This window comes from Oncorhynchus keta, chromosome 4, assembly GCF_023373465.1.
Source record: "Oncorhynchus keta strain PuntledgeMale-10-30-2019 chromosome 4, Oket_V2, whole genome shotgun sequence".
NCBI classification, from domain to species: domain Eukaryota; kingdom Metazoa; phylum Chordata; class Actinopteri; order Salmoniformes; family Salmonidae; genus Oncorhynchus; species Oncorhynchus keta.
In genome coordinates this window covers 14,806,413-14,826,789 of record NC_068424.1, presented here as the reverse complement: position 1 = coordinate 14,826,789, position 20,377 = coordinate 14,806,413, and the positions used below count along the sequence as shown (strand labels likewise).

The 20,377-nt window shown below is 45.1% G+C and overlaps 2 protein-coding genes across 2 annotated transcripts in view; both read right to left on the bottom strand.

The window, feature by feature from the left end:
- The window catches only part of LOC118382405 (uncharacterized), a 30,728-nt gene extending 30,112 nt beyond the window's left edge, over positions 1-616 (bottom strand). The window contains exon 1 of the mRNA XM_052498285.1: positions 304-616. Within this exon, the coding sequence (XP_052354245.1) occupies positions 304-378 (75 nt within the window). The 5' untranslated portion in view covers positions 379-616. The remainder of the gene's footprint in view (positions 1-303) is intronic.
- A 6,767-nt stretch (positions 617-7,383) lies between these two features.
- LOC118382398 (RAB11-binding protein RELCH homolog) overlaps positions 7,384-20,377 on the bottom strand; it is a 99,311-nt gene continuing 86,317 nt past the window's right edge. Inside the window, exons 26-29 of the mRNA XM_052501122.1 lie at positions 20,271-20,377; positions 17,457-17,545; positions 17,178-17,248; positions 7,384-9,404 (exon numbers count right to left, since the gene is read on the bottom strand). The exon at positions 20,271-20,377 is cut by the window's right edge and continues 10 nt beyond it. Of these exons, the coding sequence (XP_052357082.1) occupies positions 9,284-9,404; positions 17,178-17,248; positions 17,457-17,545; positions 20,271-20,377 (388 nt within the window). The 3' untranslated portion in view covers positions 7,384-9,283. The remainder of the gene's footprint in view (positions 9,405-17,177; positions 17,249-17,456; positions 17,546-20,270) is intronic.

Here is a 20,377-nt window from a genome sequence, read left to right as displayed (position 1 = left end):
ACTGAATTTTTGCCTACATTTTCTCATATAGGAGCTAAGATTGGGCCAACTAAGAATGTTCAGTTCAGGCAACACTGACCAAAGAGTAACAAACAAAAACATGTGGAACCAGTTACTTAATGAATACTATTTAGTTAAAACAACTCTACAACAACAACAAAATCACAGTGTAGAGACAAGATCTAGAGGACAGAACAACTAAAACAGTTGTCTTGCAATGACTTGTGTCAGTATCCAGAATACACAATCAAACTATTCTAATCTACATGCAGTACCTATTTGATGTATGCATGTTTGACATACCTGTGCACACAGAGTGAGAACCAGATGGATGATCCAGCCTTGAAATATCCAACTGGTGGAGAAGTGAACTCTCATCTCTCCTGATTATTCACACACCAGAAAATAGAAGAAATCCAGTTGTCTTGTACAGATTTAGGATGATCGATATTGTCGACATTCAAAGGAATCAGTGTGGTTTGTCTGTAAGGCTGGGGATCTTTGGGGGTACTGCAAGGAGCCTCCAGACCCATATATCATTCTCGCTCAGCATTCCCGGTAAAGCACGCTCTGCTCTCCTCTCTCCTGACCAACGCACTCTGGAGTGAGCAGCCTCTTGTCTGAGCAAGCTTGTGAAAACAGAGTAAGCTTACTAGGGGAGAGAGACTAAACTCCTCCTATGCCCTTGTAACCCCCCCCCCCCATGTGGGTGTTTTGATTGCCTCAGACGTGTGTGAGTTGTTTTGCATCTCACAGTTAAAGTAATGTGCTTTCACATTTAAACGAACCCATATAAACCATCCACATCCACATAACTTCATACATCTAGGCTGTCTCTTCCTCTCCACTGTCTTAAACTAACATGACATTCTATGGTGAGTGTTGCAATGCATTCATTGCAATGAAAACAATGCACAAACCTAGTAATATAGAGATTTAGGGGCGATATTCTGAACCACTGACAGTGGTTTGAACCACTGACCCTACATTTATAGGGTAAACACAAAACCTATTGTGCCATAAAGGTTCAGACCCCTTGGCTGGTGGGTATGTGATATGTGTAACAAAATGAGTGAGTGGTATTTGGGGACCCTTTGTACCAGCCTCATTTATCCTCTCTCTCTCTCCCTCCCACCTCACCTCCCTCCCTCTGCTCTCCTGTCTGTACTCCACTCTCAGCCCTACCCCTCCTGCATCCATTCTAAGCCTCCAGCTACAATTTAATATTTGCATAACCGTCACTTTAGATTAGAAGAATGGCTTTCTTCACATTTACTCACCCCTCCTACCTCTCTCTCTCTCCCTCATACCAGGGACCAGCATAATCTCAAATGCAAATTCTTGTATTTCTATTTTTTATAGGTGTTTGAGGGGGGATATTTCATTGAAGAATTCTCTGGAACTAGAGAAAAGGAAATCTTCTAATTCCAGGAACACCGAGCAGTCTGAGATGGAGGTCATTCCAGGAACACCGAGCAGTCTGAGATGGAGGTCATTCCAGGAACACCGAGCAGTCTGAGATGGAGGTCATTCCAGGAACACCGAGCAGTCTGAGATGGAGGTCATTCCAGGAACACCGAGCAGTCTGAGATGGAGGTCATTCCAGGATTCCGTGACACTTTGCTTCGGACAACGATGATTCAAAGAAGCAGGGATGTGTTGTATGAGTGAAGTCATATCTGATATATAGAAAGATACACTCTCTGTTTGTATTCACTGTATATGATTTGCTGCTATACAGTTAGAAAATAACCTACATTGAAGTGTAGGCTTATATGTCAAAACAAATTACTATTGTAATGAATTTTTTCACCTTTATTTAACCAGGTAGGCTAGTTGAGAACAAGTTCTCATTTACTTACAACTGATACCTGGCCAAGATAAAGCAAAGCAGTGCGACATAAACAACAACACAGAGTTACACATGGAATAAACACATTTACAGTCAATAATACAACAGAAAAGTCTATATACAGTGTGTGCAAATTAGGTAAGATAAGGGAGGTAAGGCAATACATAGGCCATAGTGGCGAAATAGTTAGAATTTAGCAATTAAACACTGGAGTGATTGATGTGCAGAAGATGAATGTGCAAGTAGAGATACTGGGTTGCAAAGGAGCAATCAAAGAAATAACAATATGGGGATGAGGTTTTTGGGTGGGCTATTTACAGATAGCCCATCTGTACATAGCCTATGTACAGGTGCAATGATCAGTAAGCTGCTCTGGCAGCTGGTGCTTAAAGTTAGTGAGGGAGATATGAGTCTCCAGCTTTAGTGATTTTTGCAATTGGCTTTGGGGATGACCAGTGAAATATGCCTGCTGGAGCTATGCCTGCTGGAGCGCGTGCTACGGGTGGGTGCTGCTGTGGTGACCAGTGAGCTGAGATACGGCAGGGCTTTACCTAGCAAAATCGTAAGGATGGCCTGGAGCCAGTGGGTTTGGCGATGATGGCACTGTGATAGACTGCATCCAATTTGCTGAATAGTGTTGGAGGCTATTTTGTAAATGACATCACCGAAGTCAAGCATCGGTAGGACAGTCAGTTTTTCAAGGGTATGTTTGGCAGCAATTCGTTCCAGTCATTGGCAGCAGAGAACTGGAAGGAAACGCTGCAAAGGAGGAGTTGGCTTTGGAGCTTGTCTCTTTCATTGATGAGACCTTTACAACGACACAGTTAGTCACTGGAAGGGCTTCACTCTGTTCTGTCTTTTGCCCCCCTCTCTCTGGCCCTTCCCGTAAGTCTTCGCTTAGTAGGCGGGGCCTATCTACAGTTAGCAGAGTGGCAATTAGGAGCTGGAACTGACGAATGTAGAAATTAAATGTTTCAACTTAAACCCTGAACATATCGCTAACACACAACATGCACAGTTCAAGGCTTCAGTTTAGCCTCTAATACCAAACACACCTAACTCCACAGAGCCATCTGCCTGTGTCTGTCTGCCTGTGTTTATGTCTGTCTGGCTAAACATTGCCCAAGAGGCCAAAGCAATGTGATTTATTGGGCATGTTCGGCAAATAAGCCTCCACCCCCCCCTCATTTCTGCTACAGGCAACCCACTTACAAAGGGAGAGTAAAACCTGGACAACCAGGAAAGTGCAAGGAGGGTTTCCATTAATACATCCTCGTGGTCTGCCACACTCGGAATGTGACTGTGTGTTTTCGGCCATAGAAGTGACCACAGTGCTGGACTCGGCTCAAAGGGTTCCTTATCCTGTTTGCAGGTGTCACTGGCAAACACGTGCGCACCCCCCCGCCCACCCACACGCACCCCCCTCCCCTAAAGGGTGGAGAGCGGTTAAAACAGTAGAAGGGAATCATGTGGTTGCGACTTGAAGACCATTTCAAATCAAATCAAATGTTATCAATTACATCCGGCAAATACAACAGGTGTAGTAGACCTAACAGTGAAATGCTGAATACAACCGGTGTAGTAGACCTTACAGTGAAATGCTGAATACAACAGGTGTAGTAAACCTTACAGTGAAATGCTGAATACAACAGGTGTAGTAAACCTTACAGTGAAATGCTGAATACAACAGGTGTAGTAGACCTTACAGTGAAATGCTGAATACAACAGGTGTAGTAGACCTTACAGTGAAATGCTGAATACAACAGGTGTAGTAGACCTTACAGTGAAATGCTGAATACAACAGGTGTAGTATACCTTACAGTGAAATGCTGAATACAACAGGTGTAGTAGACCTTACAGTGAAATGCTGAATACAACAGGTGTAGTAGACCTTACAGTGAAATGCTGAATACAACAGGTGTAGTAGACCTTACAGTGAAATGCTGAATACAACAGGTGTAGTAGACCTTTCAGTGAAATGCTGAATACAACAGGTGTAGTAGATCTTACAGTGAAATGCTGAATACAACAGGTGTAGTAGACCTTACAGTGAAATGCTGAATACAACCGGTGTAGTAGACCTTTCAGTGAAATGCTGAATACAACAGGTGTAGTAGACCTTACAGTGAAATGCTGAATACAACCGGTGTAGTAGACCTAACAGTGAAATGCTGAATACAACCGGTGTAGTAGACCTTACAGTGAAATGCTGAATACAACAGGTGTAGTAAACCTTACAGTGAAATGCTGAATACAACAGGTGTAGTAAACCTTACAGTGAAATGCTGAATACAACAGGTGTAGTAGACCTTACAGTGAAATGCTGAATACAACAGGTGTAGTAGACCTTACAGTGAAATGCTGAATACAACAGGTGTAGTAGACCTTACAGTGAAATGCTGAATACAACAGGTGTAGTATACCTTACAGTGAAATGCTGAATACAACAGGTGTAGTAGACCTTACAGTGAAATGCTGAATACAACAGGTGTAGTAGACCTTACAGTGAAATGCTGAATACAACAGGTGTAGTAGACCTTACAGTGAAATGCTGAATACAACAGGTGTAGTAGACCTTTCAGTGAAATGCTGAATACAACAGGTGTAGTAGATCTTACAGTGAAATGCTGAATACAACAGGTGTAGTAGACCTTACAGTGAAATGCTGAATACAACCGGTGTAGTAGACCTTTCAGTGAAATGCTGAATACAACAGGTGTAGTAGACCTTACAGTGAAATGCTGAATACAACCGGTGTAGTAGACCTTTCAGTGAAATGCTGAATACAACAGGTGTAGTAGACCTTTCAGTGAAATGCTGAATACAACCGGTGTAGTAGACCTTACAGTGAAATGCTGAATACAACCGGTGTAGTAGACCTTTCAGTGAAATGCTGAATACAACAGGTGTAGTAGACCTTTCAGTGAAATGCTGAATACAACCGGTGTAGTAGACCTTTCAGTGAAATGCTGAATACAACAGGTGTAGTAGACCTTTCAGTGAAATGCTGAATACAACAGGTGTAGTAGATCTTACAGTGAAATGCTGAATACAACAGGTGTAGTAGACCTTACAGTGAAATGCTGAATACAACCGGTGTAGTAGACCTTTCAGTGAAATGCTGAATACAACAGGTGTAGTAGACCTTACAGTGAAATGCTGAATACAACCGGTGTAGTAGACCTTTCAGTGAAATGCTGAATACAACAGGTGTAGTAGACCTTTCAGTGAAATGCTGAATACAACCGGTGTAGTAGACCTTTCAGTGAAATGCTGAATACAACAGGTGTAGTAGACCTTTCAGTGAAATGCTGAATACAACAGGTGCAGTAGACCTTACAGTGAAATGCTGAATACAACCGGTGTAGTAGACCTTTCAGTGAAATGCTGAATACAACAGGTGTAGTAGACCTTTCAGTGAAATGCTGAATACAACCGGTGTAGTAGACCTTTCAGTGAAATGCTGAATACAACAGGTGTAGTAGACCTTTCAGTGAAATGCTGAATACAACAGGTGCAGTAGACCTTACAGTGAAATGCTGAATACAACAGGTGCAGTAGACCTTACAGTGAAATGCTGAATACAACAGGTGTAGTAGACCTTACAGTGAAATGCTGAATACAACAGGTGTAGTAGACCTTACAGTGAAATGCTGAATACAACAGGTGTAGTAGACCTTACAGTGAAATGCTGAATACAACAGGTGTAGTAGACCTTACAGTGAAATGCTGAATACAACAGGTGTAGTAAACCTTACAGTGAAATGCTGAATACAACAGGTGTAGTAGACCTTACAGTGAAATGCTGAATACAACAGGTGCAGTAGACCTTACAGTGAAATGCTGAATACAACAGGTGCAGTAGACCTTACAGTGAAATGCTGAATACAACAGGTGTAGTAAACCTTTCAGTGAAATGCTGAATACAACAGGTGTAGTAGATCTTACAGTGAAATGCTGAATACAACAGGTGCAGTAGACCTTACAGTGAAATGCTGAATACAACAGGTGCAGTAGACCTTACAGTGAAATGCTGAATACAACAGGTGTAGTAAACCTTACAGTGAAATGCTGAATACAACAGGTGTAGTAGACCTTACAGTGAAATGCTGAATACAACAGGTGTAGTAGACCTGCTCTGGCCCCCCATGGTGGTGAAATTCTGAATACAACAGGTGTAGTAGACCTTACAGTGAAATGCTGAATACAACAGGTGTAGTAGACTTAAATGTACAGTGAAATGCTGAATACAACAGGTGTAGTAGACCTTACAGTGAAATGCTGAATACAACCGGTGTAGTAGACCTTTCAGTGAAATGCTGAATACAACAGGTGTAGTAGACCTTTCAGTGAAATGCTGAATACAACAGGTGTAGTAGATCTTACAGTGAAATGCTGAATACAACAGGTGTAGTAGATCTTACAGTGAAATGCTGAATACAACAGGTGCAGTAGACCTTTCAGTGAAATGCTGAATACAACAGGTGCAGTAGACCTTACAGTGAAATGTTTACTTACGAGCCCCTAACCAAAAAAAAATAAAAATACAGATAAGAAATAAAAGTAAAAAAATGTAAGAGCAGCAGTAAAATAACAATAGAGAGACTATATACAGGGGGGGCACCATTTAGTTGAGGTAATATGTGCATGTAGGTAGAGTTATTAAAGTGACTATGCATAGATAGTATCAGCGCTGTAAATAGTCAGGGAAGCCATATGTAAATAGTCAGGGTAGCCATTTGATCAGCTGTTCAGGAGTCTTCTGGCTTGGACCTACTGCGTGCTTTGGAAACAGACATCTTCTGACTCGCCACACAAACACACTGTAGTAAGTTAAATAAAAACACAGGATCCTAAGTCATCATTCACCAAAGTTAGGCTTAAAGCCTCCTCTGACACACTGTAAACACAGCTAAGCTCTCATGCAAATCAGACACATTTTCTCTCACGCTCACACACACATACAAATACCAGCATGCTCCCACTATGTTCCATTCCTACCCACATGGTACACTATTCTCAACTACAATTATTTGTCCACCTGGTGAGTTATCAGCAACAAGTGAAATATGAAAGGGAATATGCTAATACTGTTCTGTATGAGGGGTGGGGACAGGGTGATACATTGATAGGAGAGCAAAGCTTCACACATCACTCCCTACTGTATACTGGTGCAAGGACTCTGTAAATGGTTTCAGAGTCTGTCCCAGCTAGTGAACTTTGGAATCCTGGACAGACAAAGGGACATAAAAGCTCTTTGAAGTTTCTAGAAGTTGCGGCTGTGTGTGAAAGATGAGGGGGGATTTTGTGTATTTACCAAGGTTTATTACTCTGAACACCTGCTGAAACCTTGAGCTCTGTATTGAAAAGGATATTTTTTACACTTACACACACACACACACACACACACACACACACACACACACACACACACACACACACACACACACACACACACACACACACACACACACACACACACACACACACACACACACACACACACACACACTAATCACCATAAGCAGGTGTACATGAGTAGACAATTGTTTATTTTGTGTTTTATTGTTTCATGACACCAAATTCAAATGTACATAATAATATGGGTCCCACCTTCATTTCAGTGTATCATACAGTTTACTTGTAGAGCATAACATGTAATTAAAATGATCCCAAAGAGAAAAGAACTTAACCACAAATCAAACAGCCACCCGAGGCAGAACGAGAGAGAGAGAGGCAGAACGAGACAGAGAGGCAGAACGAGAGAGAGAGGCAGAACGAGAGAGAGAGGCAGAACGAGAGAGAGAGGCAGAACGAGAGAGAGAGGCAGAACGAGAGAGAGAGGCAGAACGAGAGAGAGAGGCAGAACGAGAGAGAGGCAGAACGAGAGAGAGGCAGAACGAGAGAGAGGCAGAACGAGAGAGAGGCAGAACGAGAGAGAGGCAGAACGAGAGAGAGGCAGAACGAGAGAGAGGCAGAACGAGAGAGAGGCAGAACGAGAGAGAGGCAGAACGAGAGAGAGAGAGAGAGAGAGAGAGGCAGAACGAGAGAGAGAGGCAGAACGAGAGAGAGGCAGAACGAGAGAGAGGCAGAACGAGAGAGAGAGAGAGAGAGGCAGAACGAGAGAGAGAGGCAGAACGAGAGAGAGGCAGAACGAGAGAGAGGCAGAACGAGAGAGAGGCAGAACGAGAGAGAGGCAGAACGAGAGAGAGGCAGAACGAGAGAGAGGCAGAACGAGAGAGAGAGAGGCAGAACGAGAGAGAGAGGCAGAACGAGAGAGAGAGGCAGAACGAGAGAGAGGCAGAACGAGAGAGAGGCAGAACGAGAGAGAGAGGCAGAACGAGAGAGAGGCAGAACGAGAGAGAGGCAGAACGAGAGAGAGGCAGAACGAGAGAGAGAGGCAGAACGAGAGAGAGAGGCAGAACGAGAGAGAGGCAGAACGAGAGAGAGGCAGAACGAGAGAGAGGCAGAACGAGAGAGAGGCAGAACGAGAGAGAGGCAGAACGAGAGAGAGGCAGAACGAGAGAGAGAGAGAGAGATGGATTAAGGAAGACAATCAGTGTTCTTCTCTTTTCCAACAGAAATACAACAAATCCACTGAAAGGTAGTGATGTGGATGTATATCCTCTATAATAAGACTCTGAAAGGTAGTGATGTGGATGTATATCCTCTATAATAAATCCACTGAAAGGTAGTGATGTGGATGTATATCCTCTATAATAAGACTCTGAAATCAAAACAGAATAAAGAGAAAGTAATTTTAAAAAAGTGAAGTGCAGATTTCTTTGGAGGAATTAAGTCTTAAATCATACATAAAATATCAAAACAACGAGAGACGTGATGAAATAAAAGGCAGACTATTTTGACTTCAAGTAGGCAATTCGCCAGAGCCATGAACATACAGACGTCAGTTTACAATTTGTAAGTCGCTCTGGATAAGAGCGTCTGCTAAATGACTTAAATGTAAATGTACTCCTCTCCATGTTGACAAAGGTTCCGGAACAATAACATTCTGACAAAGAACGCCACTAAAATTCTAACTGGACTGGAACGTTCAGAAAGCTTTTGGTGACAACATTGCATCTGTAAAAATTCTAGAACAAACCCAGTTGGCCAAATCTTAGTGGCTGCATCTCAATAGTATAATAATTCATTTCTCTCCTTGAGACGAGGAGAGGAAACCACTTCAGACTATTGACATACACCCTGGACCTGATCATATATGTAAAAAAGGGCACCCTTCCTTCCTTCCTAGGGCTCAGTGCTGTCCCCTGTCCAGTCAGGGAGGAGTGAAGGATGCATTCAGAAGGCGTTTGAGCAGAGACCCTGACCTGGCCCATCGTTGGAGCCTGGGCTGGCGCTCCCAGACAATGGAGGCTCATGGGATATGTAGTGTGCTTGCTGCTAGGAGGTTCGGCGGTGGAAGAAGGATCACTTCTTTCTCTGGAAAACGTTGGCCAGCATGGCGCCGGACGTGGTCAGCTGACCCATCTTACTCAGGAACTTGGTCTTGGCGTCTTCCCCAACCAGACTGGCAGCGATGGACACAGATCTACAGCAACACACAGTTTGAACACATATAAATATGTATTAGCAGTTAAACATAGCATCATCATTGGTCCACAGATACACAATATGGTTATATTGATGATAGCCTGTACAATGGGATATATAATATAGTGTACATGTGGATATAGATTATATTATATAGTGTACACTGGGATATAGATTTTATTATAGAGTGTACACTGGGATATAGATTATATTATATACTGCACACTGGTATATACTGTAGATTACAAACTAAGCAAAAAATAAACGTCCATTTTTCAGGACCCTGTCCAAATAACGTCATAGCTCTTCATTGTAAAGGGTTTAAACACTGTTTCCCATGCTTGTTCAATGAACCATAAACAATGAATGAACATGCACCTGTGGAACAGTTAATAAGACACTAACAGCTTACAGACGGTAGGCAATTAAGGTCACAGTTATGAAAACTAAAGAGGCCTTTCTAATTACTCTGAAAAACACCAAAAGAAAGATGCCCAGGGTCCCTGCTCATCTGCGTGAATGCGCCTTAGGCTGCAAGGAGGTATGAGGACTGCAGATGTGGCCAGGGCAATAAATTGCAACGTCCGTACTGTGAGACGCCTAAGACAGAGCTACAGGGAGACAGGACGGACAGCTGATCGCAGCGCCAGACCACGTGTAACAACACCTGCACAGGATCGGTACATCCGAACATCACACCTGCAGGACAGGTACAGGATGGCAACAACTGCCCGAGTTACACCAGGAACACACAATCCCTCCATCAGTGCTCAGACTGTCCGCAATAGGCTGAGAGAGGCTGGACTGATGAGAGAGGCTGGACTGAGGGCTTGTAGGCCTGTTGTAAGGCAGGTCCTCACCAGACATCACCTGCAACAACATTGCCTATGGACACAAACCCACTGTCGCTGGATCAGACAGGACTGTCAAAAAGTGAAGAGTCAAGGTTCTCTCACCAGGGGAGATGGTTGGATTCGCATTTATCGTCAAAGAAATGAGCGTTACACGAGGCCTGTACTCTGGAGTGGGATCGATTTGGAGGTGGAGGTTCCATCATGGTCTGGGGCGGTGTGTCACAGCATCATCGGACTGAGCTTGTTGTCATTGCAGGCAATATCACCGCTGTGCGTTACAGGGAGGACATCCTCCTCCCTCATGTCGTATCCTTCCTGCAGGCTCATCCTGATATGACCCTCCAGCATGACAATGGCACCAGCCATACTGCTCATCCTGATATGACCCTCCAGCATGACAATGGCACCAGCCATACTGCTCATCCTGATATGACCCTCCAGCATGACAATGCCACCAGCCATACTGCTCATCCTGATATGACCCTCCAGCATGACAATGGCACCAGCCATACTGCTCATCCTGATATGACCCTCCAGCATGACAATGCCACCAGCCATACTGCTCATCCTGATATGACCCTCCAGCATGACAATGCCACCAGCCATACTGCTCATCCTGATATGACCCTCCAGCATGACAATGCCACCAGCCATACTGCTCATCCTGATATAACCCCCAGCATGACAATGCAACCAGCCATACTGCTCATCCTGATATGACCCTCCAGCATGACAATGCCACCAGCCATACTGCTCATCCTGATATGACCCTCCAGCATGACAATGCCACCAGCCATACTGCTCATCCTGATATGACCCCCCCAGCATGACAATGCAACCAGCCATACTGCTCATCCTGATATGACCCTCCAGCATGACAATGGCACCAGCCATACTGCTCATTCTGTGCGTGATTTACTGCAAGACAGGAATGTCAGTGTTCTGCCATGGCCAGTGAAGAGCCCGGATCTCAATCCCACAGAGCACGTCTGGGACCTGTTGGATTCGAGGGTGAGTAGAAAGGCCTCTTTAGTGTCCTAAGTTTTCATAACTGTGACCTTAATTGCCTAACGTCTGTAAACTGTTAGTGTCTTAACGACCGTTCCACAGGTGCATGAATTGTTTATGGTTCATTGAACAAGCATGGGAAACAGTGTTTAAACACTTTACAATGAACATCTATGACGTTATTTGGATTTTTACGAATTATCTTTGAAAGACAGGGTGCTGAGTTTAGATTATATACTGCACAATGGTATAGATTATGCATGGCGTATACCAAACATTAAGAACACATTCCTAATATTGAGGACCCCCCACTCTGTTTCTGCTCTCGGAACTGCCTCAATTTGTCGGGGCATGGACTCTACAAGTCGTCGAAAGCGTTCCATAGGGATGCTGGCCCATGTTGAATCCAATGCTTCCCACAGTTGTGTCAAGTTGGCTGGATGTCCTTTGGGTGGTGGACCATTTTTGATACACAAGGGAAACTGTTGAGCTTAAAAATCCCAGCAGCGTTGCAGTTCTTGACACACCCCATTCAAAGGAACTTAAATCTCTTGCCTTGCCCATTCACCCTCTGAATGGCAATCGTACACAATCCATGTCTCAAGGCTTAAAAATCCTTCTTTAACCTGTCTCCTCCGCTTCATCTACACAAATTGAAGTGTATTTAACAAGTGACATCAATAACAGATTACAGCTTCCACCTGGATTCACCTGGTCAGTCTATGTCATGGAAAGAGCAGGTGTTCCTAATGTTTTGTATGAGAAAGTTAGACGCACAAATATCCTACCCCCAAGTCATGCTAACCTCTTACCATTACAATAACAGGGGAGGTTAGCATTTTATAATCACACCCCAAATACATGCTAACCTCTTACCATTACAATAACAGGGGAGGTTAGCATTTTATAATCACACCCCAAATACATGCTAACCGCTTACCATTACAATAACAGGGGAGGTTAGCATTTTATAATCACACCCCAAATACATGCTAACCGCTTACCATTACAATAACAGGGGAGGTTAGCATTTTATAATCACACCCCAAATACATGCTAACCACTTACCATTACAATAACAGGGGAGGTTAGCATTTTATAATCACACCCCAAATACATGCTAACCTCTTACCATTACAATAACAGGGGAGGTTAGCATTTTATAATCACACCCCAAATACATGCTAACCTCTTACCATTACAATAACAGGGGAGGTTAGCATTTTATAATCACACCCCAAATACATGCTAACCTCTTACCATTACAATAACAGGGGAGGTTAGCATTTTATAATCACACCCCAAATACATGCTAACCTCTCACCATTACAATAACAGGGGAGGTTAGCATTTTATAATCACACCCCAAATACATGCTAACCTCTTACCATTACAATAACAGGGGAGGTTAGCATTTTATAATCACACCCCAAATACATGCTAACCTCTCACCATTACAATAACAGGGGAGGTTAGCATTTTATAATCACACCCCAAATACATGCTAACCTCTTACCATTACAATAACAGGGGAGGTTAGCATTTTATAATCACACCCCAAATACATGCTAACCTCTCACCATTACAATAACAGGGGAGGTTAGCATTTTATAATCACACCCCAAATACATGCTAACCTCTCACCATTACAATAACAGGGGAGGTTAGCATTTTATAATCACACCCCAAATACATGCTAACCTCTCACCATTACAATAACAGGGGAGGTTAGCATTTTATAATCACACCCCAAATACATGCTAACCTCTCACCATTACAATAACAGGGGAGGTTAGCATTTTATAATCACACCCCAAATACATGCTAACCTCTCACCATTACAATAACAGGGGAGGTTAGCATTTTATAATCACACCCCAAATACATGCTAACCTCTCACCATTACAATAACAGGGGAGGTCAGCATGTCTTGATATTTGTGGGTCTAACTTTCTCACTCATTATTCAGGACTATCTGTAATCATGGTAGCATCCACATTAATGTAAAAGTGTTAGGAAACATATTTCATTCTTATTTACAATAAAAGTGACTCCAAAATAATGTAATCATTGCACCCTAGGAGGAATATGGGAACAAATTCTTAAATTTTGACTACTTTCATTCACAAGTGAATTTGTCCCAATACTTTTGGACTCCTAAAATGGGGGGGAGGTGGGGTACTATGCACAAAAAGTTCTGTAATTTCTAAATTATTCACCCGGTATGGATGAAAATACCCTCAAATTAAAGCTGCTAGTCCGCACTTCAACCTCATAGTCAATGTATCACTTCAGAGTACCAAGACAATATATTTGGAGCTGACTGTAGATAGCCTGAAGAATGGGAAATGATTACATAGGTACACTGAATGGTTTTTACAGGCTATCATTCATCTAGAATGTTTTGTATATAGTCTCAATATTCTTGGTCTCCCTAAACATCCAATTCAGAGAGGTGGTGCTGTTAACGGTCCGATTCTAACATTCTCATTTCTTTGCCGTGACCTTGACCATATAACTAGACTGGTAAAAACAGTTGCTTAAGTGTTAACAATAAAAGTTCCTTCTGTTCTCTACTGACTGACAGTTAAGAGAGTTCCTCTTTTTCTCCCTCTCTGCCTAACTGGGGTTGAACAGCAGCAGATAGGACGCAGTAACAACATCACAACGACATATGGTCAATACTGGAATGAAAGTTATGAGCCACAGTAAAATGCTGGAGTTGAGCTGCTTAGTCGTAACATGGTTGTTGAGAGACGTGATAAAACAAGCCCATATCGGGGATGGATCCTGTCATTAGACATCACTGTTGTCTCTGACACTGTGCATTATGATGACAGAGATTCTAGTTATAACTGTTGTCTCTGACACTGTGCATTATGACAGAGATTCTAGTTATAACGGTTGTCTCTGACACTGTGCATTATGACAGAGATTCTAGTTATAACTGTTGTCTCTGACACTGTGCATTACAATGACAGAGATTCTAGTTATAACGGTTGTCTCTGACACTGTGCATTATGACAGAGATTCTAGTTATAACTGTTGTCTCTGACACTGTGCATTATGATGACAGAGATTCTAGTTATAACTGTTGTCTCTGACACTGTGCATTATGATGACAGAGATTCTAGTTATAACTGTTGTCTCTGACACTGTGCATTATGATGACAGAGATTCTAGTTATAACTGTTGTCTCTGACACTGTGCATTATGACAGAGATTCTAGTTATAACTGTTGTCTCTGACACTGTGCATTATGACAGAGATTCTAGTTATAACTGTTCTCTCTGACACTGTGCATTATGATGACAGAGATTCTAGTTATAACTGTTGTCTCTGACACTGTGCATTATGATGACAGAGATTCTAGTTATAACTGTTGTCTCTGACACTGTGCATTATGATGACAGAGATTCTAGTTATAACTGTTGTCTCTGACACTGTGCATTATGATGACAGAGATTCTAGTTATAACTGTTGTCTCTGACACTGTGCATTATGATGACAGAGATTCTAGTTATAACTGTTGTCTCTGACACTGTGCATTATGATGACAGAGATTCTAGTTATAACTGTTGTCTCTGACACTGTGCATTATGATGACAGAGATTCTAGTTATAACGGTTGTCTCTGACACTGCATTATGACATGATGATGACATTCTATGAAGAGAAAAACAGCCTAAAAACAATTAAGGTAGAAAACTATTGTGTGTGTGTTGCTCGGCTACAGCCTCAGAGTTCAAATGTTGAAATGTTGATGCACACACATCCCTCCTCCTCTGACCCACACTACGGCTGTACTCCTCCCTAAACTCCCCTCCTCTCACCCACACTACGGCTGTACTCCTCCCTAAACTCCCCTCCTCCACACTACGGCTGTACTCCTCCCTAAACTCTCCTTCTCTCACCCACACTACGGCTGTACTCCTCCCTAAACTCCCCTCACCCACACTACGGCTGTACTCCTCCCTAAACACCCCTCCTCGTCTCACCCACACTACGGCTGTACTCCTCCCTAAACTCCCCTCCTCTCACCCACACTATGGCTGTACTCCTCCCTAAACTCCCCTCACCCACACTACGGCTGTACTCCTCCCTAAACTCCCCTCCTCCTCTCACCCACACTACGGCTGTACTCCTCCCTAAACATCCCTCCTCGTCTCACCCACACTACGGCTGTACTCCTCCCTAAACTCCCCTCCTCTCAATCACACTACGGCTGTACTCCTCCCTAAACTCCCCTCCTCTCACCCACACTACGGCTGTACTCCTCCCTAAACTCCCCTCCTCCCCTCACCCACACTACGGCTGTACTCCTCCCTAAACTCCCCTCCTCCCCTCACCCACACTACGGCTGTACTCCTCCCTAAACTCCCCTCCTCCCCTCACCCACACTACGGCTGTACTCCTCCCTAAACTCCCCTCCTCCCCTCACCCACACTACGGCTGTACTCCTCCCTAAACTCCCCTCCTCTCACCCACACTACGGCTGTACTCCTCCCCAAACAACCCTCCTCGTCTCACCCACACTACGGCTGTACTCCTCCCTAAACTCCCCTCCTCCCCTCACCCACACTACGGCTGTACTCCTCCCTAAACTCCCCTCCTCCTCTCACCCACACTACGGCTGTACTCCTCCCTAAACTCCCCTCCTCCCCTCACCCACACTACGGCTGTACTCCTCCCTAAACTCCCCTCCTCCTCTCACCCACACTACGGCTGTACTCCTCCCTAAACTCCCCTCCTCTCACCCACACTACGGCTGTACTCCTCCCTAAACTCCCCTCCTCTCACCCACACTACGGCTGTACTCCTCCCTAAACTCCCCTCCTCTCACCCACACTACGGCTGTACTCCTCCCTAAACTCCCCTCCTCTCACCCACACTACGGCTGTACTCCTCCCTAAACTCCCCTCCTCTCACCCACACTACGGCTGTACTCCTCCCTAAACTCCCCTCCTCCTCTCACCCACACTACGGCTGTACTCCTCCCTAAACTCCCCTCCTCCTCTCACCCACACTACGGCTGTACTCCTCCCTAAACACCCCTCCTCGTCTCACCCACACTACGGCTGTACTCCTCCCTAAACTCCCCTCCTCCTCTCACCCACACTACGGCTGTACTCCTCCCTAAACTACTCCTCCTATCACCCACACTACGGCTGTACTCCTCCCTAAACTACTACTCCTATCACCCACACTACGGCTGTACTCCTCCCTAAACTACTACTCCTATCACCCACACTACGGCTGTACTCCTCCCTAAACTACTCCTCCTATCACCCACACTACGGCTGTACTCCTCCCTAAACTACTCCTCCTTTCACCCACACTACGGCTGTACTCCTCCCTAAACTACTCCTCCTATCACCCACACTACGGCTGTACTCCTCCCTAAACTACTCCTCCTATCACCCACACTACAGCTGTACTCCTCCCTAAACTACTCCTCCTATCACCCACACTACGGCTGTACTCCTCCCTAAACTCCCCTCACCCACACTACGACTGGGTCCCAATGCTCTTTGAAAGCTTTCTGCCCTCCTCCCTCACCACAGTTTCTCTACCTGTTTTCTGAAGCCAGGAAACCAGAGGGTCATGTGACTGTGACCCGGCAAGTCCCGCGTAGCTCAGTTTGTAGAGCAAGGCGCTTGCAGCGCCAGGGTGGTGGGTTTGATTCACCAGGGGGGACCAGTACGGAAAATATAAACAAATGTACGCAGTCACTACAGTAAGTCGCTTTGGATAAGAGCCTCTGCTAAAATGACAAAATAAATAAAATAAAAAGACTCATGTTTGGGATCCAAACCAGCAGGCTAGGAAAGTGTGTGTGTATGTTTTGAATGCTCTGACATAGCACACAGACACAAGGGCGCTGTTTTAATGGTGTGTGTTAGTACTCACCCCTCAGCCTGTCCGATCCCTCTGTTCTCTACCTTGGTTTCCCCCTCCTTGATCATGGAGCTCAGGATCACCTGCAACAAAACACACAGTGGAAAATATGCCAGATTGCTGTGCTGTGGAAAGTATGCCTGGTGAGTCTCCCTTCTGGAGACAACATCACGCTGTGTGGTGAGTGGTCTGGGACAGGGAATCAGCTGGTCTTTAGCTGGCATGGGAAACAGGTCAGTTGATGGAGTTTGGAAGAGCTACTGTATGGTCAATGTGAGAGTGCGTATGTACCTCGTGTTCAGGAGATAGCTGTTCCATGTCCGCCCTCAGACACCTCAGTCCAGGCAGGAAGTGATTCACCATAACCTCCTCTGAGATGACTGGAACAGGAAGTCAAGGAGAGGACAACCAAAAACTAACCGAGTTGAAAAAAACTTACCAGACATCTAAATACTAACACAGGGGTTTAACAACACATATTGGACAACCAAACACTAACAGAGTTTAAATAAATGTTTTACTAGACAACTGAAGACTAACACAGAGTTTAACTACACTAATATTGGACAACCAGACACCAACACAGTTTTACAAATCCTAGTGACCAACTGAACACTTACAGCACAGAGTTTAACAACAGTGAACACTTGACAACCAAACACTAACACAAGCAGGTAAGATTCGTGAGGCTGGTACATGACTACATTACCCAGAGGGCCACAGTACTTCCACTGGCTCGTCGCACACTGATGATGTCACAGCTTCAGACTCTGATAGTGAGCGATCTGTCAGGGGTTTAGCCACTGTGACCAAAGCCACATGAGACCCCCAGTATAACCTGCTATAATCACACAGTACCAAGCCTCAGACAGCTGGTTGAGGCTTGGTACCAAGCCTCAGCCAGCTGGGTGGGTGTGGGTGTATGAAGGTCACCAGGTGGTGGGTATGTGATGGGTGGGTGGTGGGTGGGTAAGGGTGTATGAAAGTCACCAGGTGGTGGGTATGTGATGGGTGGGTGGTGGGTAAGGGTGTATGAAAGTCACCAAAGAGGAGGTTAGGGAGGTCTCTGAGCTGTGAAATATGCCCTTGTGGAACCACACCATTTTGGGAACACATTCAGGGAAGGACGTGCATGCATGCCCACGCACTGAGCCCTATGCTGGGAACTCTGACCAAAGGCTTGGAGCCAGCTCTCCCTCTCTCATTTTCTCTCCTGGCTTCTCCCTCTCTAAGGCAGGCTGTGGTCTCTTTTTCTCTCTCGCGCTCCTTCTCTCTGTGGGCTGTGGTCTGTCTCTAACTCCCTCCCCCTCTCTCAGTCAACCCTGTAATCAGCCTACAGTGCCAAAATGGAGAGAGTTTATTTTCCTTTTTCCACTCACCAACGGGATAGGCAACCACCACACACACACACACACACACACACACACACACACACACACACACACACACACACACACACACACACACACACACACACACACACACACACACACACACACACAAAGATCAAAGACCAAAGATAACATGGTTGACATCAGCTAGAAAAGTTTGAAGGCACACAAACATAGAAATAATTTTCTATTATAGCTGTATGTTTGTGTGCCTTCAAACTTTTTTTAGCTGATGTCAACCATATATATATAAATAACACAACAGGGCAGGGCAAGTTAAGCCCAGAACCACAAATAGTGAACTTTTAACCCCCTGTCGCATAGCACCCACTGACTCCGGTAACCTAGGCTGACTCCGGTAACCTAGGCTGACTCCGGTAACCTAGGCTGACTCCGGTAACCTAGGCTGACTCCGGTAACCTAGGCTGACTCCCGTAACCTAGGCTGACTCCCGTAACCTAGGCTGACTCCCGTAACCTAGGCTGACTCCAGTAACCTAGGCTGACTCCAGTAACCTAGGCTGACTCCCGTAACCTAGGCTGACTCCAGTAACCTAGGCTGACTCCAGTAACCTAGGCTGACTCCAGTAACCTAGGCTGACTCCAGTAACCTAGGCTGACTCCCGTAACCTAGGCTGACTCCCGTAACCTAGGCTGACTCCCGTAACCTAGGCTGACTCCCGTAACCTAGGCTGACTCCAGTAACCTAGGCTGACTCCAGTAACCTAGGCTGACTCCAGTAACCTAGGCTGACTCCAGTAACCTAGGCTGACTCCAGTAACCTAGGCTGACTCCAGTAACCTAGGCTGACTCCAGTAACCTAGGCTGACTCCAGTAACCTAGGCTGACTCCAGTAACCTAGGCTGACTTCCGTAACCTAGGCTGACTCCAGTAACCTAGGCTGACTCCAGTAACCTAGGCTGACTCCAGTAACCTAGGCTGACTCCAGTAACCTAGGCTGACTCCAGTAACCTAGGCTGACTCCAGTAACCTAGGCTGACTCCAGTAACCTAGGCTGACTCCCGTAACCTAGGCTGACTCCAGTAACCTAGGCTGACTCCCGTAACCTAGGCTGACTCCCGTAACCTAGGCTGACTCCAGTAACCTAGGCTGACTTCCGTAACCTAGGCTGACTCCCGTAACCTAGGCTGACTCCCGTAACCTAGGCTGACTCCCGTAACCTAGGCTGACTCCCGTAACCTAGGCTGACTCCAGTAACCTAGGCTGACTCCAGTAACCTAGGCTGACTCCAGTAACCTAGGCTGACTCCAGTAACCTAGGCTGACTCCAGTAACCTAGGCTGACTCCAGTAACCTAGGCTGACTCCAGTAACCTAGGCTGACTCCAGTAACCTAGGCTGACTCCAGTAACCTAGGCTGACTCCAGTAACCTAGGCTGACTCCAGTAACCTAGGCTGACTCCAGTAACCTAGGCTGACTCCAGTAACCTAGGCTGACTCCAGTAACCTAGGCTGACTCCAGTAACCTAGGCTGACTCCAGTAACCTAGGCTGACTCCAGTAACCTAGTCTTGACCTAGGTCGTGTTATTCCAAAGACAGAATCTGAGAAACGGCTCTAAAAAAGTTACATTAAAAAAGTTACTCAACTTGGTACATGTAGCCGTTTGCCTCAATGAATAAAGGGTGAGCTAAGTTTTGAACACACCGTAGCAGGACACACACACACCCGTTGGTGGTACAGAAGGTGAAGGACACAGCAGCATGAGAGAGCGCTGTAGGCCTCAAACAGCTGAGTAGCGATGTCCATCCTCTTCCTCTCTGTAGTCTGGGCGTTGTTATCCAACGCCAGCTTGTGGAGGTGG